This window comes from Spodoptera frugiperda, chromosome 5 (assembly GCF_023101765.2).
Source record: "Spodoptera frugiperda isolate SF20-4 chromosome 5, AGI-APGP_CSIRO_Sfru_2.0, whole genome shotgun sequence".
In the NCBI taxonomy this organism is placed as follows: Eukaryota; Metazoa; Arthropoda; class Insecta; order Lepidoptera; family Noctuidae; genus Spodoptera; species Spodoptera frugiperda.
Window position 1 is genome coordinate 1,379,311 of NC_064216.1, and position 26,136 is coordinate 1,405,446.

General features: G+C 38.7%; 4 protein-coding genes across 10 annotated transcripts in view; 2 read left to right on the forward strand and 2 right to left on the reverse strand.

The window, feature by feature from the left end:
- LOC118271758 (fatty-acid amide hydrolase 2-like) overlaps positions 1-2,953 on the reverse strand; it is a 33,760-nt gene extending 30,807 nt beyond the window's left edge. For 2 of the 7 annotated variants that reach the window (XM_050693894.1, XM_050693893.1), the window contains exons 1-2: positions 2,510-2,953; positions 964-1,230 (exon numbers count right to left, since the gene is read on the reverse strand). In XM_050693894.1, the coding sequence (XP_050549851.1) occupies positions 964-1,230; positions 2,510-2,548 (306 nt within the window). In that variant the 5' untranslated portion in view covers positions 2,549-2,953. The other 5 variants (XM_050693892.1, XM_050693891.1, XM_050693890.1 and 2 more) reach the window with 4 other exon arrangements.
- A 435-nt stretch (positions 2,954-3,388) lies between these two features.
- LOC118271962 (uncharacterized) lies at positions 3,389-4,964 on the forward strand. Its single transcript, XM_035588239.2, has 2 exons — positions 3,389-3,813; positions 4,365-4,964. Exons 1-2 carry the CDS (start codon positions 3,678-3,680, stop codon positions 4,946-4,948), a joined length of 720 nt encoding a protein of 239 aa, XP_035444132.2. The 5' UTR covers positions 3,389-3,677; the 3' UTR covers positions 4,949-4,964.
- Positions 4,965-8,011: 3,047 nt separating this feature from the next.
- Positions 8,012-25,377, forward strand: LOC118272043 (fatty-acid amide hydrolase 2-like). Its single transcript, XM_035588346.2, has 12 exons — positions 8,012-8,171; positions 12,993-13,241; positions 13,704-13,830; positions 15,015-15,186; positions 15,791-15,915; positions 16,317-16,406; positions 16,718-16,866; positions 17,258-17,340; positions 17,443-17,629; positions 24,440-24,562; positions 24,717-24,854; positions 25,120-25,377. The coding sequence occupies exons 2-12, from the start codon at positions 13,011-13,013 to the stop codon at positions 25,264-25,266; spliced, it is 1,572 nt and encodes a 523-aa protein (XP_035444239.2). The 5' UTR covers positions 8,012-8,171; positions 12,993-13,010; the 3' UTR covers positions 25,267-25,377.
- LOC118281567 (retrovirus-related Pol polyprotein from transposon 297) lies at positions 18,004-24,421 on the reverse strand. The gene is made up of 2 exons (XM_050693659.1): positions 19,318-24,421; positions 18,004-18,467 (listed from the first exon to the last, which is right to left on the reverse strand). The coding sequence occupies exons 1-2, from the start codon at positions 23,684-23,686 to the stop codon at positions 18,280-18,282; spliced, it is 4,557 nt and encodes a 1,518-aa protein (XP_050549616.1). The 5' UTR covers positions 23,687-24,421; the 3' UTR covers positions 18,004-18,279.
- Positions 25,378-26,136: the final 759 nt, after the last annotated feature.

The window sequence follows — 26,136 nt, forward strand, 5'->3', positions numbered from 1 at the left end:
GTCTAACTACATTATTTTAGTAAAGATTAAGATCCCACAACAAAAGTGTGGGAGGGTTATGCTTTGACACGAATGCACCGGCTCAACCGGAGTGATAACACGGCCTCATAGAAAACCGACCTGAAACATCGCTTGCGTTGTGTTTCGTTGTGTGTGTGAGATTACTTGAGGCCCAACTCCCCTTCCCAATCTTCCCAATCCCCGATTCCCCAACAATCCTTAAATCCCTAACACCCCCAAAAAGCAGGCAACGCACTTGTAACGCCTCTGGTGTTTCGGGTGTCCATGGGCGGCGGTAATTGCTTACCATCAGGTGATCTACTTGTTTACCGGCTTATAACATAAAAAAACAAAATAAAATCCTTGTCAATACAATTTCCTTCGATATCTGATACGGAGATAATCTCGTTAAGAACTGAGTCACTATCCAATTACATCATATAAAACAGCTACTATATTGAGGATAAATGTAAGTTTTTGACTGTCAAGGTCAAATATTAAGGAATTTTATCATAGACTTGCTCAATAGTATAACTGTCACACACGGAATGGGGTTCAAAGTACAATTACTACAAAGTGTAGATACAGAACGATGAAGAAATCAGATCTTAATTTAAAAAAACGCAACTTCACGCCTTTTATTCCCGAAGAGGTAGGCAGAGGTCAAAAAATTAAAATATCTTTTTTTTTGAAGGAGGAATATCATCCAATCACTTACGACGACGTTAATTTTACTAAAGTTGCTGCCCAGTTTTGAATACAAACATGCTTTACGCGATAAAAGGATTTTTTGCTTTGCTGACGCACCCCATAGCCAGGGGGCCCCGTATAATTGATACGGTACTAGTTACGCTGATGGTGATACCTAATATACTTAAACTAACACCCTTAGCTGTACTTATTTGTTGATGCAAACGATCATTAGACATCATTATTATATCCCATATATTCAACATCGCGTACCTGTTGGATCCTCTCGATGCACGCCCTCACCAGATCCTCAGACTTCAGCTCTTTATTCCTGATCTTCGCAGCCAGGGTCACAGCACTCTCCGCAAGCATTGCATGTCTCTTCTCCAAAGCCGGTATGGGTTTCCTCTTTCCCTCCCAGAAGTATCCATAGACCAGGTCTATGAACATATCCAGGTATGTCCGGAATATGAGGAACACGTGTTTGATCATGTTGGAGACCATACCGCAGAATATCTTCTCGGGTTTATTGCTGGATAGCTGTGAAAATGGATTTTTTGTTGCAGCTTTTATTTTGTAGAATAAGGTGTTGTAAAATTATTGTCGGTTCGGTAAATAAATCGTCCACTTTATTAATTTCAAGTATATAACTGTTATTGTGTGTGATTGATTACAGATTGTTTGTTTATATGATGTACTAGCTTCTGTCAGCGGCTTCACCTGCATTCTCTTGGAAAGTATCCTATCACCCAAGTTAGGTCAAATCCTGTCTGTATACCAAAATTCATTAAAATGCATTCAGTAGTTTCAGAGTGATTGACAGACAAACAAGCAAACGCCCAAACAAAAAATCTTTCACATTTATAACATAAGTGTGATTGATAAAGTATTGTCAAATTCACCTAATTATCTCCAGACATTTCATTTACACCGACCCTTACCTACATTTAGTTTAACTATATAAATAAATTATGACTTGAGAATGTTACCTAATTATAATAGTGTACTGTTTTTATTTCTTCAGAATTTTCCCTTTACAATGATAGATGTCTCTATTGTAAAAGAACTTTCCTATTTATTTATAAGATAGTTTTAAAAAATATTTATTTTTTAAAGCAGATCCGGAGCCCTACTAATTTAATTTTACAATTAAATATTTTCTTGCCCTTTAAATTACCCTGTTAATATAAAACTTATCTACCCTTGCAAAACAAATGTTAGCTGTTTGTTATCTGTATTTATACTAGAAAATATTTATAAAAGATTACTTATACCCTCTGCAATGTCAACAAAACAGAACTTTGCTACTTTGCATTAATTAAATTATTTTTAGCAAGTCATCTTTCAAATAACACAACTTTAACTTCAGACAAAAATCTAAAAGATAAATTAACTTATCAAAATACAAATATAGCATTTAAAAAGAAATAGTTTACCTTTTAAAAAATATTTAAAAAAAGAACACACAACACTCTCGGTTCACTACTGCAATATTACTGGCTGGTCAATATACCACAGATTATAATTAATACTTATTCAATGATACAGCTAATCAAGAAATGAAGCATAAACTTTGCATTCAAGTAAAATGTTAACTTTACCTATTGACTCCGCACAAAAGTTATACAACCAAGGAGGTTATAGGCTAGATAGATATGCAACCTTTCTGGAACTGGTTCTAAAAGCAAAGATCATTGCCCTATTCAAGTGCAAGGATAAAAGCTTGCTGCCTATGCATTTGCAAGTTTGTTTTTTTTTGTTTGATGTGCACTTGGGTAACATTCCGATCGCTTTACTATACTATAATGCTATTACTTACCTCGATTTTATCCTTTTTTTCGCTGTTAGTAATACTCATTGCTCATGTAATACTATTGACACAAGTTACATTTAATCTTATGTTAATTTTCGTGTAAATATTACGACGCTAACTTCGATAAGAGCGTTGTTTTAGTATTTTTATTCTTTCTTGTGTTGTTAGCTAACGCTAACACGCAACAGTTATGATGTGAAAGGGATAATGTGTAATGTGAAACTTTCTAATAAAACACTTGATGCAGCTATACTTCACAGTTGAGGACTTCTATCTTGTTTGCTTTACGATTTTAATGTTTTTTGACTAAATTAACTACATGTTTCTTATAGCATGAAGTATTTTCAGTATTATTTATTATCTTATTTCATCATTTAATACTTATAGTCATACCACGCATTTTGTTTGCGTAAAATATTACGATGAAAATGTACGAGGAAAATTCTATATTTTTTTTATGTTTGTGAATTTATCTGTCATATTCAATTCAATATTTATGTCATTAGTGTCAAAGATCATGACAGTCGTTTCTTGGCTGTTTACGAAGATACCTAGATATAAATTATGTAGAACATCTCGAATTAATTATAAACAACATGTTGTGTTCAACAATCCCACTTTATTTCTTTAGGATTCACTATCATTTCTCTACTATTTTTTATTCCACATTAGCAAAATTCTCTATCAATTGCCACTCTCCTACAAAAAGAGATGAACTCCCTCTCTTGCTTCTTTAGTCGCGACTCGCAACTACTGAGCAACGGGTATTAGGTTTGATTTCCTAATCGACCAAACTATTATTTAAGGTTATCGCTCATTACATCAACCCGACCAGCATCACCTCGCCATATGAGCGGTTAAAATTCTTTATATGAGCTTCTATGGATACGCTCATTACATCAACTGACGATCGCCTCGTGGCCTACACCGCGGTGACCGCGGGTGGACAGCGGGTGGCCCACTAGTCGACACCTTATTTTGTTATCTGTAGTCGGCACTAAGAGTGACAGCTCTGTCAGTGTCATTTTCAGCCTTAGTTTCTTCCGAACAATCAGAAGCAAATAAATAGTAAATACAAAGAATGATAATAAGTATAGGGAAAAGTAAATAGTACCTATATATAGGGTAGTCGGACGTATCATATAAAGGAAGACGTATCCCCATTCCCTTGAAAATGAATACAAAAGAAAAACTCATCTCAGAAGTACGGAAATATAACTTTTTATACGATTTAAGTGACTCAAAGTATTGTGATAGCGTGAAAAGGGAAGAAGCGTGGAAGGAAATAAGCAAGACCTTAGCGGTACCAGGTAATATTTATTTATTGTAAGTAAATAAAAAGATAATTAGTTCAGTAGATTGACATATAACTTGTTTTTCCTTGTTTCACATTATATTAATTTGGTATAATATCATATAGAATAGAATCAGGAGTTACTGTGTGGAAATCTATGCTAACGTTAATTTTGAATTGGTTTTCCAATTTCTGTGTCCTACTGTCTCATGTTTTTCCAAATATTTCTGCAAATATTTCCCAGTCATCAACAGTAGGTGCTGGCATAAAAAACACCTAGAATTTTGTGAATAATAGCTATTTCGCCTAATTTAAAGGTAGTAAATAACTTTTCATCTGAATCGCTGCTTGTCATACACCTGTAATATAACTATATATTTTTAATATAATTTGTTGTAGTTAATATTTTAGAGCTGGACAAACTGAAGATTGTAAGGATTCGGTTAATCAATTTTATGAAACTCAACAACTTTTGTTTAATGGGTATCATCCAGGAAAAAGTCCTAAAATATTTTTAAGTTTATTATTACACCATGTATAATGACATCATGTATATTTAATTTTCAGTATCTACCTGCAAGAGAACATGGTTGAATTTAAGGGAAGCTCATCGCAGGGCTATTAAGAAAAAAAAATCCAAAAGTATTCAAGGTATAGTCCCTAAAAAAAAATGGCGATATGAGGATGAAATGGATTTTTTGAAACCCCACTTTAAAGAAAGACGAAGAGTATCTACACATCCCAGAGATAGTGACGAGGAAAGTACTGGCAATGAAGACTCTCAAATGTCTGTTCCGGACTGCCAATCAGATGCTTCAATAACAGAAGATCGTCCCACATCTGCCTCCTGTATGTTTATGCAGAGGCCTGCACACACATTCACGTCCAAGTTTCCAAAGGAAAAAAAGCCAAGGTTACGTCACATGGATGACGGATCTTCTACATCGTCATTGTTAATGAAATATATTTTAAAGAAAAAAGAAAAGAAAATCCAGGAAGATGATATTGACAAATTCTTTTCTGGTATAGCTGCAACTGTGAAAAAATTTAAGAAATACAATAAAGCGTTGATAAAGGCCCAAATTTTTAATATAGTTTCAGAAATGGAACTGCGAGAAATTAATGAAAAAGAAAATAACACAACGGAATAAATTCTCTATTTATAAACATGTTTTTATTAGGTCCAACTGTAATGAACTACCTATACAATGTGATAGGGGCGAGACTTCTAACCCGTTAAGGCTGAATACTACATCTAATTTTATCGACAAAAGTCCTGGGTCGAAGGGGTCGAATCCCCTCCCCTAAAAATTATGGCCATTTTAATATTTTTTTTACGAGTTTTTTTGATATCAAAGGCTGTATGCGTCGTAGAAACAGAAAAAAGACGACAAACGGTAGCTAATAACCTTGGCTAACTAATTCATTACTTTTTTCATATGTTTGATAATGTTTTGGTGAGAAAAAAAAAATTTGTGAATTATTCTTACCGAAAAAATCACTATTTTCCTATATTTTCAATTAGGGGTTCAACCCCCATATTATTTTTATTGTCCATAAAATTAGATGTAGTAGTCAGCCTTAACGGGTTAGAAGTCCCACGCCTATCACATTGTATAATGAAACCTAAAAATCTAAAAGTAAACATATCGAGTTTGGGCTCAGTTTAGTATGTTATGGATGCATAAATTTTTACTTCCGCGGATGTAGATGCGGATTAGGTATTAGAAGTTCACATCCACGGATGCGGATTCGATGTGGGTGGGGATGTGATGCGAATGCGGGTGCTGATTTTAGAATTTAAAAGGATTTACATTTTAATGACTGGAAATCAATTACTTTTTATTTATTTAGGTAATCATTCGAATGAATAACCAAAACAAACGCGAAGCTCATTTACGACTCTGGATCCACCCACTTCCTTTGCATGTTGATATGACTGTATGCGTAAAAACTCCGCAAAATACTAAATTGAGTGCTTTTCTTAGTTATCGTAGTCTACAATATAAGAAAGGGTATTATAAAATACACATAGCTGTATATGATAATATGAATAAAATGTTACCATGTCGGACAAATGCCTACGAGCAGTCCAAAATCAACCCTCTTCTTTTCATTGCCTAAACATTTCGTCCACCCAATAAGCTTTCTCTTTTTGTTGCCTCTTTTGTTAATTTTCTTGCCCGTGTAGCGCAGCAGCTATCACTGACACAATAATTTAAATTATGTTGGGCATTTTATGGTACAAGCCGGTAAACGAGCAGACGGAGCACCTTATGGTACGCAATCGTCACCGCCGATGGACACCCGAAACACCAGACGCGTTACAAGAGTATTGCCGGCCTTTTGGGGGTTAGGGATTTAAGAGTTGTTGGGGAATCGGGGATTGGGAAGATTGGGAATGGGGGTAATTGGGACTCCGGTAACCCTGAATCACTCCAGTCTTAGTAGGCCTATTCATGCCGAAGCATGGCACCCCCACATTGCACATTCCAGACTCCAGAGACATTTTCGAAAACCCGGTAACAGCCCGGCAGTCGCACTTGCGACCACTCGGCAACTACGACTTATAATAAATTAATAATACAAATTATACAAACCAAGAAAAGGGGTCCTCCCTTAGGGGTTGACAAAGATTAGTAGAACTCTGCTTAACCCCTCGGGAATTAAAAGGCATGATTATGAGTATAGATAATATCTTCATAACGTTACAAATTAAAGAATTTTATCGCACTCGTAGCTGTCTTATGGATAATAGATAATTAAGCAGAATGAGCAAGTAAAAAATAATTTTAATTAACATGGTATGAAAGTGTAATAAATTACTCATAATCTGCAAATTTCAAACTGCTCTCCTTATCCGTCGTCTGCGCAGAATTTTGTTCCGCAGTTCCGCACCGGGGGGAATGCTTTTACGCGGTCATTTACCTATGATACATGCGACTTTCTAATATCTAAAGCGCGGGTAGAGACTGCAGTCCACGATCCATATATGAAACATTATAATAATAGAGTTGTGTCATCTTATGAGTAACAATATACTTATGTTGGAAGCGTTGTTTTTGAAAAAGGTCAACTAAGTCGGTACCTACTTCTAAAATGATCAGTCCGAATGTTTTTAACGTTGCCCCACACTAGGATTTTCTCATGTGTAGTGGGTGCGTATACAAACATACTTTAGCCAAGCTATGCTAAATTATTTTTAAAGAAGGTTTTTTTTGCTACCAAAATAGTTTGCTTTCTAGGGATTCGAGTCCGTGTCCTTGTCATACAATTAGTTATAGTTTTATAGTCTAAAGAAGGATTATGATTAAGTAGCTAACTCTTGTTCTAGAGTAGCGACATATTTAAAAAAATCTGTTTATATTATAGTTAGGAACATTTCTCAAATTAATATCATCAGTGACACCAGTTATAGGTACTAGACTACCTATTCGTATTAATTACAAACCACTTCGCACTTAGCAGTCACGCACTTGACATGACTCCATTAAATGATTGAATAAAAAATGACCTTTGTCCATTCATATGATAACATAAAAAAATCGCGTTGACACTAAGATCCGCGTAGATAAAAATTATGCTGACTGCTTATCCCACGAGCCTGATATAGGTCACTTCGAAAACATTACACTCATATCTACCACTGATAAAAAAAAACTAATATTAGATAGATGTACTCACCTATCTTCATAATCCGATTTTGTTTGCATAAAAGAATGTACTAGGACCTAGTAACTAGGTAATTTATAGGACATGCGTACCTAAATAAACAAGCAAGAATAAGAATATTTATTTGCACGAAGTATAATAATTAAAGGCGGCAATTTAATTTTAAACAACATGCCTGCATTGTTAGTTAGAATTTAGAAATACAGCCTCAATGAATACTGGGAATCAATGGTAAATTATTGTAGGTTTTCCCTCCGATATCTTCTTAAAACTGGCGAAAATTGCATTTAAAATGTTCTATTTAGGTTCTAAACAATACTCTAGATACATCTTGGTGCAACAAATCGTGTGACGTTAAATTATTAAGTCAACAATCAACATAAATTCGATTGAAATAAATAAAAATAAGCGATTAAAGAAGTGTAAGTCATGTTTGTTTTTTGTTATTATATTATCGATGCCAATCGCCGGCTGGAATCTATTTACGATTATATAACATCGTTGAACAAAGGTCAACGAATGCACATGGGTCTTATACCTAAACTAAAATGATAATGTAATGACGGACGCGGCCGTTCACAATTTGATTTAGTTGTATCCGAAACACGCGGCTGTACGCACGCGTTCCATTGTCTGTGATTTAAAAAAGTGTTGTTTGTTTTTTTTTCTTTGGGAGTTTCATCTGTCATTTTTGTTGCAACGGTAAATATTTTGCATTATTTTATTATTAAAATAAAAATCTAAGTATTATCCGGCAAATCAACTTATTGATTTAAATAACACCCATTTGTTTACTTGTGGGTATAAACAGACCTTTATTTACTAAGTTTTAAATTGTAAATAAGTACCTACATAAAAATAAAAAAAGTACGTATAGATAATATCTATACGTACTTTTTTATTTATTTATTTTTCTACCTATATATTATATAGGTAGAAAAATAAATAAATATATACGTACCTATTTTAATTCTAACTTTAATCTTATTAATTCACTTAGTACCCAACAACATTTTTTTATGATTTAGTTGAAGAAAAAAATACGTGAAAATTGGTAGGTAATTATGTAGATATAGGTATGTACCTACATAAACAAAGAATATAGAGATAAACGGCGATACAGTGGGTTCCTTATTACAAAAAATAAATACCCACAAAAAACGTTTTATTTTAAGCGCCATGAAAATTTTCCACTATCTTAGAGAACTAGGCATTAACATTTAGGTATCTCGCTAGGTATCCTAACCGTGGTGCTTGTTTGCATGTTGAGTAGTTATATGTACCTACTTAACTACAATGACTAGCAATAGACATACCTTGGCAGGCAGGGTACACATAGGTACACAATGTCCTACTACTAGACCCATTTATACTTAAAATTGAAATAATAGGAATATGTATTGTATAGGTACCTAATGTCAATATCATGACGTATTAAAAAAAAAACGCCCCACACTAGGATTTTCTCCTGTGTCGTGGGTGCGTTTACAAAGTTTAAGACCCAGACCCGAAATAACATTTTGTGGATTTATACATAGGTAGGACAGCTACCTAGGTTAAGCTATAATAATTCAATCACGTTATATTAATAAATATGTTGCAACAACAATACCGCCATTTTGGATTTGATCGCGGTGGCTACGGCAGCCGGCCGGTTCGACTATCTACGTAGGCGTAGGTAATACATAAACACAACACACGTGCAAAAAGGATGCACCATAGATATAATGTCATCAGGTTTTTGATATTTCTGTGGGAGGCACTAGAGACACGGCTGCGCTGCACGCTGTTAGGTCAATGAGCTATTTAACATGGTAGTGCGAAGATAAATATTAACGTCTTATTTTGTCGATTTATTTATGTAACATTTTAATTCTCTTCTTTCTGGCTGAAATTAAAATGAGTTTAAATCTACAACTACAAACATATATACATCTAAAATTTAAAATTAGATAGATACGGAGTGTCTGTTTCTAATATTGAAAAAAAAAACAATTTTTACTACATGCGTATGAATACACATACGATATGCGTATACACATTTTTTGTCTGTCTGTTTGTTCCGGCTAATGTCTGAAATGGCGGGGTCGAAGTTGTGTGTTCTAAGGACTAACGTAGGCTATTTTTATTTTAGAGAAAATATTTTTTTTAGAGACATTTAAAATACCCAAATTCATTCGGAAGTTATTATTCAGAGATTTGGTACATAAAAGTCCTATTGTTAAAATTATTAGACATCATTATTACCTACTGTAATTAAGATAGGCATTCTAGCAGAACTCATAAAGCTAGTAACAGCTTAGCAATTAGTTTTTCGGCGTGCAGCGTAATCTACAATAATATCCCGCTACCCACAGAAGAAGACATATTTTGTTGGTTGTTATTTGTGTTATAATATTAGTAACGATACGGAAAGTAAGCTAGGTACCTTTGCCACAGAATAATAAGTACAAGTACCTTTGCATTGCATACACAACAATATTACATAAACATAAGTACATAACTGTAGTTACTTTGTATGTCAACACAAAGGTGTACATACCTCTACATACATAACTATTTGCTTATAAAACAAAAGATGCGTTAAAATAATATTGATGAAAGTGTTCAACACAGTAATAAAATAAAACTACAAGTGTACTTAAATGGAAAGCTTGCTTGAACATAACCGTGGCTAGTGACGGTTCTGGTTGATTAGCAAATGATTTAGGGTGATTTTCCACCAGAGATGCCAGAGATGTGCTATGTAGCTACGTTACGAAGATGTAATAGCTAAGCTGTGAAAGTGAAACTATGTGACCGTTTCCACTGATACTAAGTTATGTAGCTGTACGATGCAGATGTGTAGCTCGAGTATTCGATGTTTCCGGGCCAGCTATTTGTATATTGAAAGATTCGAAGAAGAGAGAATAGGAGCACTAAATGTTGACCTCACAAAATAATCTGTAACTTATGTAAGACTTCTTTAACCTTGAAATTCGATTAAATAATGTAATCGACGTAATCTGATTCATTACTTAATAGATACATGTAAGTAATCAGTGATTAGGTATTATTTACTCTACTACTGTAGACACAAATACCTTTTTTAAAGGGGAAAATCATCATGGCTTCTCCCGCCTTGGGTGAGGCTGAGGAGAGAGGAAGTGTCAGTCTCTTACTGACTAGTTAAAAACCAACCCGTTCCTACTTCTGTTGTTGTTGTAACCCGTTTAGTTGTCTGCGGTTAAGGAAAATACCCTAACTCAGCAAAAAATAGTAGAATCTCGCATTCGTAAATAGACACGTCGATATTTTTTGTAATCTTGCAAAAACACTACCTAATCGCTTGTGAGTCAGGAATTTCCCCACATTTTTTTTTAATAAGACGAAAATAAAATTGCCGCTCTGTGCTCTTTCGAATTAATAATAATTGGCGAGTCTTGTAAAAACTGGTAAAAATAACTCATCCGACACTGTCTAAAGATTCTAAAACGTTGGTATATAAAATGCAATGCAATTTGCATTATTTACTCGTAGTTTTTCTCCAACATTTCTAATGAGGATGGCAAAGTATGGTAATGATGTGTTTTTAATGAGCTCCGATTTAAGATAGCCTGCCTCTTACATGCACAGTTATTCTTAATAACTTAGGTATCATTATTAGACTAGATTACCTACTTACTAAGGAAAGAAGAGAAGTGTACAAATTGTGTGTGATCATCATGAGACGTGAGACATACTAAATTAAAAATAACGGTTTACTCACGTAAATACATTGAGAAAAGCTCTACTAGTTTCGAGTCACAGAGGGAGCAGTGTGCGCAGACGCGGCAACGTCGCGCAGCCTACCAGATAGTGATAACAGCGACTGCTGTCAACAGCCACGCGCACGCTGCTCATGATTATCATGAAGAGTCCATCTGTGACTCGAAACTAGTAGAGAATTTCTCAATAAAATCACGTGAGTAAGTTTATAATCCTTTGCATCGCAAATTAGGATAAAAATTGATATTTTCCATTAGCATTAACTTCATTCTAAAGTGCATCAAGTTAATGTCAGTACGAGATTTTACCACGAAATGTAATATTAATATTTATTTTTAAATAAGTAGTACTGTCAGTAAGTAGACGCCTTTTAGAGGCCAACTCTCTCCACTTTACTTTCTCAGATAGAAAAAACTTTAACAATAAACAATTCAGTTTTTTCAACAATGATCTCCATTCTTACGACTATGCGTAAGATAAAAAGAAAAAGTTGTACTTCTATCTACGCACTTTATATGTAGGTATAGGTATCTTTTATTTTCCCCACATTTTTTATCAATCATAGTAATCATTGTAGTTTTTGCTCGCTCCACAATAATAGCTTTATGCAATCTGAGAACTTTCCAAATGAGCTCAATTACCTAAGTCGGTCGTCGAACCGCGGGTCTTGCGTAAACCACTGTCATGCATCGAGGCGCATTTGAATGTAACCACCTTATGTATATGGTGTAAAGCTGACGACGGCTTTCTTCGTGAAATATGATGATACGACGTTTTTGTGCATTGTCCAGTTTTAGTACAAGTGTTGTTCGGGGAGACTTATATTTGATTAATTAATAAATTAGAAGCTTAAAAGTCAGTTAAGTAAGATTTCATCCGATAGCCGTAAGTTACTCTTCAGTTATATGTATACCTAAATGCATTTTTTTTAATGTTACGTGGTTAATTGCCTCAATAGAGGGTTGTCTATAGAAGTTTACAGCGTATGCGCGAAACTTGGCTTGGTTAGACTCACTTATATTTTCATTTTTGGCTAGTCGCATTGCATACAAATGTTCAGACCATGTCACCGACCGGTCACCGCGCACAGCGAAAAGGTCAAGTATTATAAACAAACATATTATGTATAGAATCACTACTTTCAGTGGAAACACTACACCTACGTATTCTGTATTCGCAACAATTAGCAATGATTCATCAATTTTATGTATCGAGGAAAAAAAATGCAGTTCTCAACTTAATTGAGTTCAAAGAGCAGACAGACATTGTATTGCTCAATGATTGAGTAATCTTAAGGTGTTTACAAGCACATTTAGTGTACTTGTACCAATGTACCTGCAGTAGGTACCCACTTATAATATGTATGTACTTACCGACCTTGTGATGAGGTCGTCAATTTATAATAAGCTTGTACTTGCAAAAGCGGTTTATTTACTCTTTAATTATTAGTTTTTTTCTTATGGAAAATGAGCAGACGTATCACCTGATGGTAAACAATCGCCGCCACCCATGGACACTTGAAACACCAGAGGCGTTACAAGTGCGTTGCCGGCCTTTTGAGGGTTAGGAATTTAAGGGTTGTTGGGGAATCGGGGATTGGGAAAATTGAAAAAAGGATTGGGAAGGGGCGAATTGGGCCACACAACGAAACACAACGCAAGCGTTGTTTCACGTCGGGTTTCGGTGAGGCCGTGGTAACACTCCGGTCGAGCCGGCTCATTCGTGCCGAAGCATGGCTCTCCCACACTTAAAAATTTACGATTTTATCATTCACAGAATAAACCACACATCAAAATGTCGAAGCTATGCAAGGTGATCTTCCTCTACATACGTCTGGCCTTCGACCTGATGGTGGATGGCATCTTCTCTCTATTCTTCAACTGCAACAACGAGACTGTACCTCCACTGGACCTGAAGAAACATGGCATGCTGACCGAGAGCGCCCTCACATTGGCCAAGAAGATCAGACAGAAGGAACTTAAGTCTGAAGAGTTGGTTCGAGCTGTTATTGAGAGGATCAAAGAGGTTTGTGTACATCCCTATTCTTTTTAAGGGACCAAGAACATCATCCAACGCCTTCTCTCGCCTTGAGTGTGGTTAGAGGATAGTGATACTGATTCAACACCACCCCGTTATTACTTTTGCTTTTCAAGTCGGAGCCCCGGTAACCCGCTAGGCATTTACTTTAATTACAATGTTAAAAGTATGGAAGATAATTTGCTACTTAGAACAAGCCCCTTTGGCTTCGCAATTGCACATGCTATCTATCACTTAACCAAAAACTTAAAATATAGCCGAACTCCACAGTAGACCGTATCATCAAGTGAGATAGAGGCAAAACACTGGCCCATTGCGAATAAAAAATAATCAATTGATAGGACTAACCGCCACACTCAAAGTCATTTAATGTCCCCTACTTTTCACGTAAATGTCGTAAAAGCCGAATAAGCCAACCCTATTCCTAAAATCACCTTAAACAATTTCCAGGTGAACCCTGTGATTAACGCGATTGCCGTGGACCGGTACGAGGCAGCCCTGGCCGAGGCCAAGGAGGTTGATGCCCTCATCGCACAGGGATTGTCAGATGAAGAGTTCAACAAGAAACCGTTGTTGGGTGAGGTGTTAATACCGTAAAACGGGGTGAATAGATAAAGGAATTGGGTGAATAGATGTCAGAACATTTTCCCAATATTTCTTCAATAGTCTCGAGAGAAAGAATCAAACAAATAACTAGAATAATTATATCTATAACAATAATTATTCAACAAGGACATAGTGGTATATTCAACCCACTTCTGTGTCTATTCACCCCGTTTTACCGTTATCCATTTTATTAGAATTTCTTTGGATAGTGGAGATCAGCTCTTCTGTCCGAAATAGTATTTAGATCTAAGGGATCTAACAGCGTTTTTTAAATAGAGGTAATGGACAACTAGTACCGAGTCTTAATTAAGTCAGTTATAAAAAGTATTATCTATAGTATTATAAAAATCAATTGCTGTTCGTTAGTCTTGCTAAAACGTGCTAAAACTCGAGAACGGCTGGAACAATTTGGCAAATTTTGGTCTTGATTTGTTTGTTTGTTCAGGCAAAGTTTAAATAAAAGGTGAGAAAATAATGTTTGAGGCGGTACGAAGTTTGCCGGGTCAGTTAGTAATAATATATAATTTTATTCAATTGTAATCATAGTAGGTACGTATGTAGTTAGGTATAACTACTGATGAACGTGGGGTCAAGGTGCTTCGTGTGAACGATTGTCACTTTAAGCAGATTTTAGATGTGAGTCTAGCTACTGGATATTATGTATATACGAGTTTTGTAAAAAAATAATTAAGAATGCATAATAGGATGGTGTTTTTGTTGAACTATTCATAATCTATAAGAATTAAATGATTTAGGTTTCCTAACAAATTAATTATTATTCAATTTTTAATTAAGTATTTTTTGTGTATATCAAAAAAAGTATTAATCTGCTTAAATATAATAAATACCTAATTGAATCAAGACATATAAAAACATCAATAATAATTAATTGAAATCGCATTTCTTTACCTGCAAACCAAAGCGATGTCATAATTGGATTTCCCTTTGGAAACTACAAATCACGTTTTATTACTGTTGCTTCATTGATACGACCCATATGAAAACCAAAGGCCGGCAACGCATTTGCAACTCCAATGGTGACACGGGTCTATGAGTAGGCCTGAAGCGCTAACCATCAGGATATTCGTATCATCCCCCTGTATTCCATAAAACAAATGATTAAACTAACCAAACTTCTTCTATCTTCCGCTATAGGTGTTCCATTCACAACGAAGGAGAGTCAGGCAGTCAAGGGTATGCCCTTCACACTAGGACTGATATGCCGCCGCAATGAAGTGGCTGAGGAAGACAGCGAGGCGGTGAAGAGGCTGAAGGACGCTGGAGCCATCGTCGTGGCATCCACTAACCTGCCTGAACTGCTTGTTTGGTATGTTATCCTTTGCAGAACTTGAAATATGCATCGGTTTTTACGCAGTTAAGTGTGGGAGAGCCATGCTTCAGCACGAATGGGCGGCGGTGATTGCTAACCATCAGGGGCCTTAGTCTGCTATTACAATTGTATCAGAATGGTCGATCAGTGATCAGTGCGAGAGTGCGAACTGAGCAGTGCGAGAGGGACGGAGCTATGTAGGTTGTATACCCTCTCGCACTGCTCAGTGATCGACCATTCTGACACAATTGTAATAGTAGACTAAGGCCCCAGGTGATCTCTCAACTGCCCGTTTGCCAGCTTATACCATAAAAAAGTCAAACGATTGTGTAGAAAGAGTGTGTAATTATGAAAAAATAGCTTACCAAACCATTGGGGATTATAGACCTAAAACTTTCTAAGGAATCACATTATCTATTGGTAAAAACCGTACAAAAATCGGTTCAGTAGTTTTTAATTAATTGATTACAGAGTCAAACAGACAGACAGACGCGAAAGGGGATCTTATTATTCTAAGTCTGGAGAAAGACTTCACTATTAGAAGCAGTAGTATGAAAAATATCTTGGTAAAGAAGTAGTTGCCATTTTGTTTTGTTTACAGGCAAGAGACCCGCAACCCTGTATACGGCATGACGAACAACCCTCACCACACTGGCAGGACTCCTGGTGGTTCCAGTGGAGCTGAGGCTGCACTGACTGCAACTTGTGCTACTGTCGTCAGTTTGTGTAAGTTGTACTTCTTTGTCACCAGGATTTCTTCATCATCAGGTAGAATAAACATCTACTACGAAACCAGTGCCGGCGTAAGGGCTACTGATACCCCGGGGAAAATATTGTGGCGCCCACTTGAGGGAAGCAATATCAAGTGTTAGTTTTTTGCGGATCCCATCGGCGGCGGCATCGGCGCCCCCCAGAATTTGTCGCCCAGGGCCATCGCCCCATCACGCCCCCCTCCCCCTAACGCCGGCACTGTACGAAACTAATGCTTACTCTTTAAGCTTAGGATCCCCAATCTTGCTGTCCAGTTTGAGAATGGTAGTAAAGGTTACCGACAAACAAGTGTGATTTTTTTTTGAAATGCAGTATAAGATTTATACTTAATCCTCTTGTTTTTCCATTAATTTCAGGTTCGGATCTCGGCGGGTCTACTCGTATGCCAGCCTTCTACACTGGCATGTTCGGTTACCACCCCACTCCTGGAACTACGAATCTCAGAGGTAATTTCAATAAACACATGTAATTATTTCTCAAAATTTTGCAAATGCTATTATCTCTCTTTTTCTTTACGTTGCGGGATCCAAGATAGTCATTCATGCCCTGGGACGCGCTGGACTTCAGTGTTCCGGTGTTTTCATGGTTGTATCTACTGTAGATCCTGGCTTATAGGAGTTGCAGCGGTTTGGGAGGTTGTGGCAGTAGGCTTGTCCCATAAAAAATGCTAGTATCACATAAGATTTAAGATAGTGAGGGAGCTAATTTAACTCCTTAGAAGCTCCCACTTAAAACAAAATGTATCTCGTATCCCCAGGCATAGTATTCAGGACTGGTGAGGACCAGGAGACCATGTTGTCGCTGGGCTTCATATCCAAGCACGTTGAGGATCTGGGCCCCCTCACCAAGATCATTGCTGGAGACAAGGCTCCACTGCTGAAACTCGACAGAGATGTCGACTTTAAGGTATCTAACGAAAACTACCAGTCCGGATTGTATAAAAATCTCACAATTTTTTTGGACCACGGGCTAAGAGGATATTTTTATTGTAACTTTCGTGAGACATACTAAATTAATTATTATGTTATCGGCTTACTTACGTAATGTTTTGACGAGGAACTCGACTATTTTTAAGTCATGCTAGAGGCTCATATTCATGAGCATACCGCGACTTACGACGCGCTGCTACTGAAAGTACAGTAGCAGCGCGACAATCGCCGCGTCGTGCCTCTAGCATGGCTTGAAACTAGTCGAGTTCCTTGTCAAAACATTACGTGAGCAACCCGATAACATAATAATTAATCAACAGGATATTTTCAAATTGATTTACATTTCGTATTGTTATTACGTATTACAGGACATCAAATTCTACTACCTGGAGAGAAGCCAAGACATGCTTCTGAGTAGCGTAAGAGCGGATCTCAAAGGAGCTATGAAGAGGTAAGAAATATACCCTCATTCCTTGTGCATCAACAGTAATGGTGCAATAAATAGGTGCTACTTCAAGATCCAAATAACTTCTTAACCCATTTTCTTTTTCAGCGTTATAACCCGAATCAGCCAAGAGACGACCACAACGGAGAATGCTCCAGAACCTTACTACCACCGAGGCTTCAACCACATGTACAGCATCTGGAAGTACTGGATGACCAAGGAACCTGAACATCTGCCCACCATCTGCACCAATAACAAGGGAGAGGCTAATGGACTTATTGAGTTGTTGAAAAAGGTAACAATTTTCACTTGGGAAGAAGCTGATAGAAGATAGCATATATGATTGATTAGATGGTTTCCTCAATTGCTGCCTTCTAAGTGTCAGATTTTACCAATTTCGTTCGTTATTATTGGTTCAAATATTGGTTTATGGCACAGTCAAAATGGAGTGGTACCAAAAAGGGGTGGTACCAAAAAGGAGTGGTACCAAAAAGGAGTGGTACCAAAAAGGAGTGGTACCAAAAAGGGGTGGTACCAAAAAGGGGTGGTACCAAAAAGGGGTGGTACCAAAAAGGAGTGGTACTAAAAATTTCCTAATACATACATTAAACGCCATCATTGAAACCGTATTTTTAGGAAATCAAAAATGGAACTAAATAAAAAAAAACACAAACCACACTTATTTATTAATTGTTACAAAAATTCAAACTTAACGGAAACTAAAACAAAATTACCAACTTTTTAATAACAAAACAAATCACATTAAAATTTAATTACACGCGAAATTAATATTCAACAAAAAGGCAGTTCGACCATTCAAACGGGCAGAGGTTCCCCTTGCCAAGTGAGCTCGACGAGAAAAGGGCGCGAACTGCGCTTGCAAGCGCTTATATAGACAGCAGGCTCCGCCCACTCGTGTTCCCGCCATTATCACGAGATCTGTCACTACTCCTCTAACACGGCCTCTCCTGACTGGAGGACGTCCTCGTCTTCCTCTTCCTGGATTCGGAGCGGCTCCGTGGCTCCAGAGGTGCCGGGTACAGGCTCGGTCATCCCCTCGCCTCTAGGATGCACATCATGCGTGGCAGCTCGCTCAGGCGTGAACTCTACCTCCTCATCATTGCTATCTGCGTCTGAAAACATAAGCAAATAACAATCCAATTATAAAATAAAACTGAAGATTCACGCTATTAAATCGTATACAATGAACCATAGGCACTACGTTAGCATAGTTCAGTCAAACACTAGAGAGGAAGCACTACGTTAGCTATCTCTATTATCGCGAAACAGAGGCACTACGTTAGCTTGTTTCACAAATGAACCATAGGCACTACGTTAGCATAGTTCAATCAAACACTAGAGAGGAAGCACTACGTTAGCTATCTCTATTATCGCGAAACAGAGGCACTACGTTAGCTTGTTTCACAAATGAACCATAGGCACTACGTTAGCATAGTTCAATCAAACACTAGAGAGGAAGCACTACGTTAGCTATCTCTATTATCACGAAACAGAGGCACTACGTTAGCTTGTTCCACAAATGAACCATAGGCACTACGTTAGCATAGTTCAATCAAACACTAGAGAGGAAGCACTACGTTAGCTATCTCTATTATCGCGAAACAGAGGCACTACGTTAGCTTGTTCCACAAATGAACCATAGGCACTACGTTAGCATAGTTCAATCAAACACTAGAGAGGAAGCACTACGTTAGCTATCTCTATTATCACGAAACAGAGGCACTACGTTAGCTTGTTCCACAAATGAACCATAGGCACTACGTTAGCATAGTTCAATCAAACACTAGAGAGGAAGCACTACGTTAGCTATCTCTATTATCGCGAAACAGAGGCACTACGTTAGCTTGTTCCACACCGTATAAAACACGGATACATGACATAGGCACGACGTTAGCGTATCATGTTTAATCCACACTTGTATGACATAGGCACGACGTTAGCTTATCATACGGGTATACTCACTTTCAAAGTAAGCAGCGCATGTCTCCGGAGTCCACTCCCCGCGCCACGGCTTCATGTACTGAGCCGCAGCTTGTGTAGATTTACCGTAGGAGCCCGTCAACAGCTGTAGCTCATATCGGTCGTGGGGAAGTGCTTTGACCACACGATAGGGCCCGCGCATGCCAGAGTCGAGCTTGCCAGTCGATTGTGTCTGCTTAATTACAAAGACAAGTGAGTTAGTTTCAAATGCCCGAGGTGTTTTTCGGCTAGCGTTCACAGTCGTGTCCTGCTGCTGCTGGTTTCTAGCCAAACGCTCCGACGCCCGTTGTCTCTGCATCTCCCTCATTGCTTCACGGTTAGGGTGAGAACTGTCCAGAGCCGCATCACGTACTAAGTGCCTTATGAGAGGCGTGGCTGCTTCGATGCCTACGAGCAAGTTCAGTGGCGATAGCTGAGTGGTATTTTGCTTAGTTATGTTGAGAATAAGTTGCGATCGCCACATCATGTCTGCCCATTCATCCTGGCGATGATTGCACTGAATGCGAATCATATTCAAAAGTGTTCGGCAGTAACGTTCCACTTGCCCATTTGAATGGTGCATCTCCGGTGTAATGAGATGCAAGTCGATGCCCAACTCTGAGATGAACTTCGTGAAGTCTGAACTCTGAAACATCCTGCCTCTGTCCGCGACTATTAATTTCGGTGTACCAAATAACGAAATAACATTTGTAACGAGTCGTTTTAATTCTATAGCGTCTTGTCCAAACATAGGGTACAATAGACAGAATTTGGAAAAGGAGTCTATTACAATCAGAACATATCGATAACCATTTGATTGAGGCAGAGGGCCTAATGCATCTATATGAACTATTTCGAAAGGGGCACAAGGTTTCTCCCACGAGTGTATTGGTTGTCGTGGAGCCCTCGGGGCCTTTTTATGCGTTAAACAAATAAGACAATGACCTATGTACTTTTGCACGAATGATTTTAAAGAAGGGAACCAAAAATGTTTTCTAATGAGCTCTAAAGTCTTATCAGCACCAAGGTGATCATGTTCGTCATGAAATATCCTGAGTAAGCTGAGCCTGTGACCTTTCGGCACGTAACACAAGAATCTTGGCTCCTCTCCGATTGGAGAGTACTTGTAAAAGAGTAGATCGTTTTTATGTACGTAGTGGTTTGAATCTAGCTGTCCGTCTGTCAGTTTTTGGATGAGTTGTTGGGTCTCCTCGTCCGCAGCCTGCGCTATTCGAGCCCAGTTTTGCTGTTTACGAACTTCACAAACGTTAACGGGGTTTCGACTCAAATAGTCTGCGTGCGACATTGAACTGCCCTTACGGTATTCCAGGGCGAAGTCAAAGTCCTGCAGATACATCCACCATCTGGCAACACGTGGCAGCAAGTCTTTCTTCTGCTGGGTAGATTTCAGAGCATTACAGTCAGTTACCACTTTAAAATGAACACCGACCAGATAGTGTCTGTAGTGCTGCAGCGCCTTGACCACCGCCAGAGTCTCGAGCTCATAGGAATGGTATCGAGGTTCGGCGCCCTGCGTTCGCTTACTAAAATACCCAACGGCTCGTTTGTGTCCGTTCCCGTGAACCTGAAGGAGCACCGCACCATACCCAATTGAGCTTGCATCTGTGTGGACTTCGATGGGTAAACTTGGGTCGTATATGGCTAATACAGGTTCACTAGTTAAGTGTGCGATTATTTCTTGGCGTGCTTCTTCTTGTTCACTTCCCCACACAAACAATGCACCCTTTTTAGTAAGTTTGGTAATCGGGGTGCTTCTAGCAGCGAAATTAGGAATATAACGACGAAAATAACTGGCCAAACCTAAGAACTGACGAACTTGCTTGACCGTTTTCGGATTAGGGGCTTCTACCAGTGCTTTAACCTTAAGTTCGCTCGGCCGTACCTGACCTTGGCTTATGGTGCGGCCTAGGTACTCGATCTCGGTCGATAAAAATGAACATTTCTTTAAATTGATAGAGAATCCAGCATCAGCAAGCGTTTGAAGTACGTCACGCAAGTAAGTAAGGCCTTCGTCTACAGTATTGCTAAGTATCAGTACATCATCAATGTACACAAGGGTTTTACCAGATTCCAACTGACGTCGAAGAGTTTTTGACATAATGCGCTGATAAACTACGGGTGCGTTCGCTAAACCATACGGCATTTTTAAATATTCATAATGACCTTCTGGTGTAACGAATCCCGTGAGCGGTATTGCTTCTTCGTCCATCGGAATCTGATGAAAGCCTGTGGCCATGTCAAGGCTAGTGAAGAACTTATGCTTCCCTAACCGGTCGATCTGATCGTCGATCAATGGCAAAGGGAAGCGGTCTTTGACGGTAATTTCATTCAATTTGCGGTAATCAACGCACATGCGGTCCGATCCATCCTTCTTTTTCACTAGAAGTATCGGACTCGCATATTCAGACTCTGATTCCCGAATAATCTTCTTATCGAGAAGCTCTTGAATGATCTGACGAACCTTCAAAATTTCCGGCAACGAAAGTCTATACGGCCTGTAATTGACAGGTGTTGCATTATTTAGTTTGATCGACATGCTGCCAGTATTCACTGTAGTAGCAGCTGTTCCCGAAATAAGAAATTTAGAAAATTCGTTGATCAAGTCAAGCATTCTATCTAGGTCAGAACCGGTCAAAGATGTTTTAATAGGGATATCATCTGTGGATAAAGCACACATGACATTATCGGTACGTCCCTGTTTATAAGTAAGATATTGTTGATCGCGAGTACGGACATAGGTTACTCCTTCACGATTCAACACATCAGTACCGACTATGATAGGGGTGGTTAAAAATTCTGGGGATACCGCATGCAAATCCACTTCCAGAGTAATTTTGTCAAACTCTATTGGTAAAGTAACGAAAAAAGTAGACTCAACCTCTTGACTACCAATACCTCTCAATACTCTAAAAGCAGGTTTGCGTGTGCATCTAAAATGTTTTAACAATGTGGAGGAAACTAGCGATATACTTGAGCCGCTATCAATGAGCACATCAACGGGTATGCCCTGTATGACTGCAACAACTATATCACTGCATCTACTACCTACATTTTCACGACAGAAGTTTACGTTACTAGCGTTACTGGATTCTGCCTTCTTTTTAGCAAAACAACTCTCGATCCTGTGGCCAGGTTTTTTACAGAAGCTACATGGTTCGAGTTTCGTTGTGCTGGGAGCAGGGTTACTCTTCTGACCATTTTCACCACCCTTACTATTGTTGAAAATGGGCTTCAACCGTTTATAACAATCAGAGGATTTATGGCCATGCTTACCACACGTAAAACATGCCCCGTCATCGAATCTGCGCTTACGCGAACTCGCATCGTAACTAGGTTTCGAAAATCGATCATTATTCGAAGTATTGGGTCTCTTTGAATTTGGCAATTTCGGTTTGACGTAGATCGAAAGAAACTCTACTAACTGATTCGGCATTAACTTTGCATTTGTGGCAGAAGCGCGAATTTGAGGGTCGGTAATGCCTCGAATTACTATCGCAGAGATCAATTCGTCACTCAAGCCCCTGACTATACGCAACCTGAGTAGCGTCCGACGAGCGTAATCTGCATATGTTGAATACCTATCCGAGTTTGTACTCATTACTTCGTACAAAATATTTGCAACATCGGGCTTCCTGGGGCACATTGGTTTAAATTCTCGTTTAAAATTGCTCCAGCTGCGGTCACTAGTTACCCACTCATTAAGCCAGGTCCTAGCGTCCCCTTTAAGGCAATTCCCAATACGAGACAGACACTCATTATCGCTCCAGCCATTAGAGACCTTAGCGCGATCTACCTCCTCACACCAGGTATCTATATCGTGGACACTAGGATCGAAGTTAGAAATAAAATAAGCTTGGTTGGATCTCACCGTAGTATTGATGGAACGTATGGCGTTGATCAGTCGGTCAGCTACGTTGGCATCATGCTCTATGACCCCACTCACGGAACGTTCGGGCGAAGGCGGAGCCGCAGAGTCGCGACGGCTTGCACCTTCTCCGGTCCCAGTCTTCGTCTCCGCTACCCGCACGCGCCGCTGTGGTGGTTGTGACGGCAGTGGCGTTGCGCGGGGTACAGCAGCGGCAATCAGCTCGCAAGGGGCTTGCGGCAACGCACGCTGTTGTTCCTCGAGCGTTGTCAACCGATCTAGTATCTGTTGCATTTGTTGGGTTAATAAATTATTAGGAGTAGTATGTCGCCTTGGGGAGCTGCTTGCCTGCGAACCACGATGTCGGCTACGCACATCGCGGTGCCCTGTGTGAGATTCAGATTCTCTCGCACGAGAATCATGACGGTAGTGGCGCAATTCGCGGCTTCCAGAACGGCTTCTACTTTTACGATTATTATTAGGCATATTCGCTGCTTCACTGTCAGCAATACAAGCAATGAACTTATTAAATTAATCAAAACGTGCAAATAGCAACTCAGTAAGGCAAGGTAATAGTAAAAGTCAACTGAGATACAAAATGTAAATTGCAATATGTAAAGCAGATGATTCACTATCAGGATAATAAGTAAATTGGAACGTACTCACCAGAACTTACCGATACACTCACACTTAATCACTTACGTACTTCGTATAGCATAGCCGTTTGCTTTAAACCCAAGTAGCCAATTCAAAACAACTCCAAGAAGAAGAAAAAAAAAATTAAAAAAAAAATATTTGAAGTGCCAAACTGCCAAGTGTTAATAGTTATCTGTGGTCAGAGCGGGTCTGGACACGCGTCGTATCCCACTTCTGATTTTAGGAAATCAAAAATGGAACTAAATAAAAAAAAAAAACACAAACCACACTTATTTATTAATTGTTACAAAAATTCAAACTTAACGGAAACTAAAACAAAATTACCAACTTTTTAATAACAAAACAAATCACATTAAAATTTAATTACACGCGAAATTAATATTCAACAAAAAGGCAGTTCGACCATTCAAACGGGCAGAGGTTCCCCTTGCCAAGTGAGCTCGACGAGAAAAGGGCGCGAACTGCGCTTGCAAGCGCTTATATAGACAGCAGGCTCCGCCCACTCGTGTTCCCGCCATTATCACGAGATCTGTCACTACTCCTCTAACAGTATATATCATTTACGTGTATAATCTTTCACAGGCGGTGTGTATGAGCCAATACTGCCTGTTCACAATCGTGCGTCTGATTGAGGAGCAGTACTTGCCGAAGGTGGACTCCGAGTGGGCCGAGAAGATCTCCAAGGAGTTGAAAGAAGACTTATTCGTAAGTTGAAGACATGACTGGTTTTTATAGAACAGTTTTATGGAGATGTGGAAACCAATCATTTATCTAAGACCTGAACTGATTTAGTTATTTCTTTTTCACTCATACACTTCGAGAGATCTGGTGATTTGACCATCATTTTGTGTTCTTCCAGAGCAAGCTAGGCGACAACGGCGTCCTCCTGATGCCGAGCGCCCCGCAGCCAGCCCCCTACCACTACTCCTGCTTCCTGCGGCCCTATAACTTCGCGTACTGGGCCATCGTCAACGCTCTCAAATGTCCTGCTACTCAGGTATCAAGTTGGAACTTTATTAACCCCCTTTTATGAGGGGAAAAAATCATCCAATGACTTCTTCCGCATTGGGCGAGGCGAGGAGTATCAGACTCTTACTAACTAACCACCCCGTTCCTACTCCTGCTTTTTGAGCCGGAATCCACAGCTCTTGATCGGCATCAGTCCTAATGGGCCCCATCTGTGGTGGTTTGATTTCTATAAACCCCTACCTACATTTCTTTATCGAAAATAGATGTAAATGTTATAATACTTTTTCCCTCAGGTACCTCTCGGTGTGAACGCCCAAGGTCTTCCCCTGGGTATCCAAGTGGTGGCGGCTCCGTACAACGACGCCCTCTGCCTGGCCGCCGCCAAGTACCTCAGCAAGGAGTTCGGAGGTGCCATCAAAGCCTGCAAATATAAATCGTAGATTGTACTGTAGCGTTGTATGTTCATCGTATCGTATGCTTGTTTGTGTGTTGGTTACTGTATTTTGTACTTATTTAATTGAATAAATTTTATTATTTTTTATTAATAATAATATTGTTTGATTTCTGTACGATAAGATTCAAGTGGTAGAGAGTGGCCTTGCCATTGATTTACTTCTGTTTACATTTAGGTATTTAAATTACCTACATCGTTAATACAACGACATGTTTTAGACAGATTAAATAAAACATTTTCTATATTTTAATTTAACTTCAACATTATTCGAATATCTACGCAAAAAAACTTGTCCTACAACTCTGAACTTCTTGTGTCCGATCGAGCGGAAAATTTTGTGATACGCTCCGATATTGAATTTTCAATTTGCAATTATCTATTCTAAGAGAAAAACGTAACAAATTAAAATTAGCTGAATGTGAGTAGGTATTTGAAATGAAAAATCTTTGAAAGTGTGTGAGAGCGGAGTGATGCCACGGCCTCACAGAAAACCGATGTGAAACAACGCTTGCGTTGTGTTTCCTTGAGTGAGTGAGGTTACTGGAGGCCTATTTATTTATTTTCCTAATCTTTCCAATCCTCGATTTCCCAACAATCCTTAAAATCATAGTTTCCAAGAAGCCGGCAAATGCACTTATAACGCCTCTAGTGTTTCGGGTGTCCATAGGCAGTAGCGATTGCTTACTATCAGGTGATCCGTCTGCTAGTTTACCGGCTGTAAGCCGGTAAAGAAGACACAATAAAAAAACAGTGAAAACGTAAGAGGTAAACAATCGGATTCGTTCGAAAACTCCATTATTTGCAGGTTCTTGAATACAACTCGATTACCGGTTGTTGCTCCAACAGAGCACACAAA

Coding starts and splice junctions, on each gene's coding strand:
- LOC118271962 (XM_035588239.2), top strand. CDS start 3,678: ATGAATACAAAAGAAAAACTCATCTCAGAAGTACGGAAATATAACTTT. Junction 3,814..4,364: donor CAAGACCTTAGCGGTACCAG/GTAATATTTATT, acceptor TTTAATTTTCAG/TATCTACCTGCAAGAGAACA.
- LOC118272043 (XM_035588346.2), top strand. CDS start 13,011: ATGTCGAAGCTATGCAAGGTGATCTTCCTCTACATACGTCTGGCCTTC. Junction 15,916..16,316: donor TGCTACTGTCGTCAGTTTGT/GTAAGTTGTACT, acceptor CATTAATTTCAG/GTTCGGATCTCGGCGGGTCT. Junction 16,407..16,717: donor TGGAACTACGAATCTCAGAG/GTAATTTCAATA, acceptor TCGTATCCCCAG/GCATAGTATTCAGGACTGGT.
- LOC118281567 (XM_050693659.1), bottom strand. CDS start 23,686: ATGCCTAATAATAATCGTAAAAGTAGAAGCCGTTCTGGAAGCCGCGAA. Junction 18,468..19,317: donor ATGCGCTGCTTACTTTGAAA/GTGAGTATACCC, acceptor TTATGTTTTCAG/ACGCAGATAGCAATGATGAG.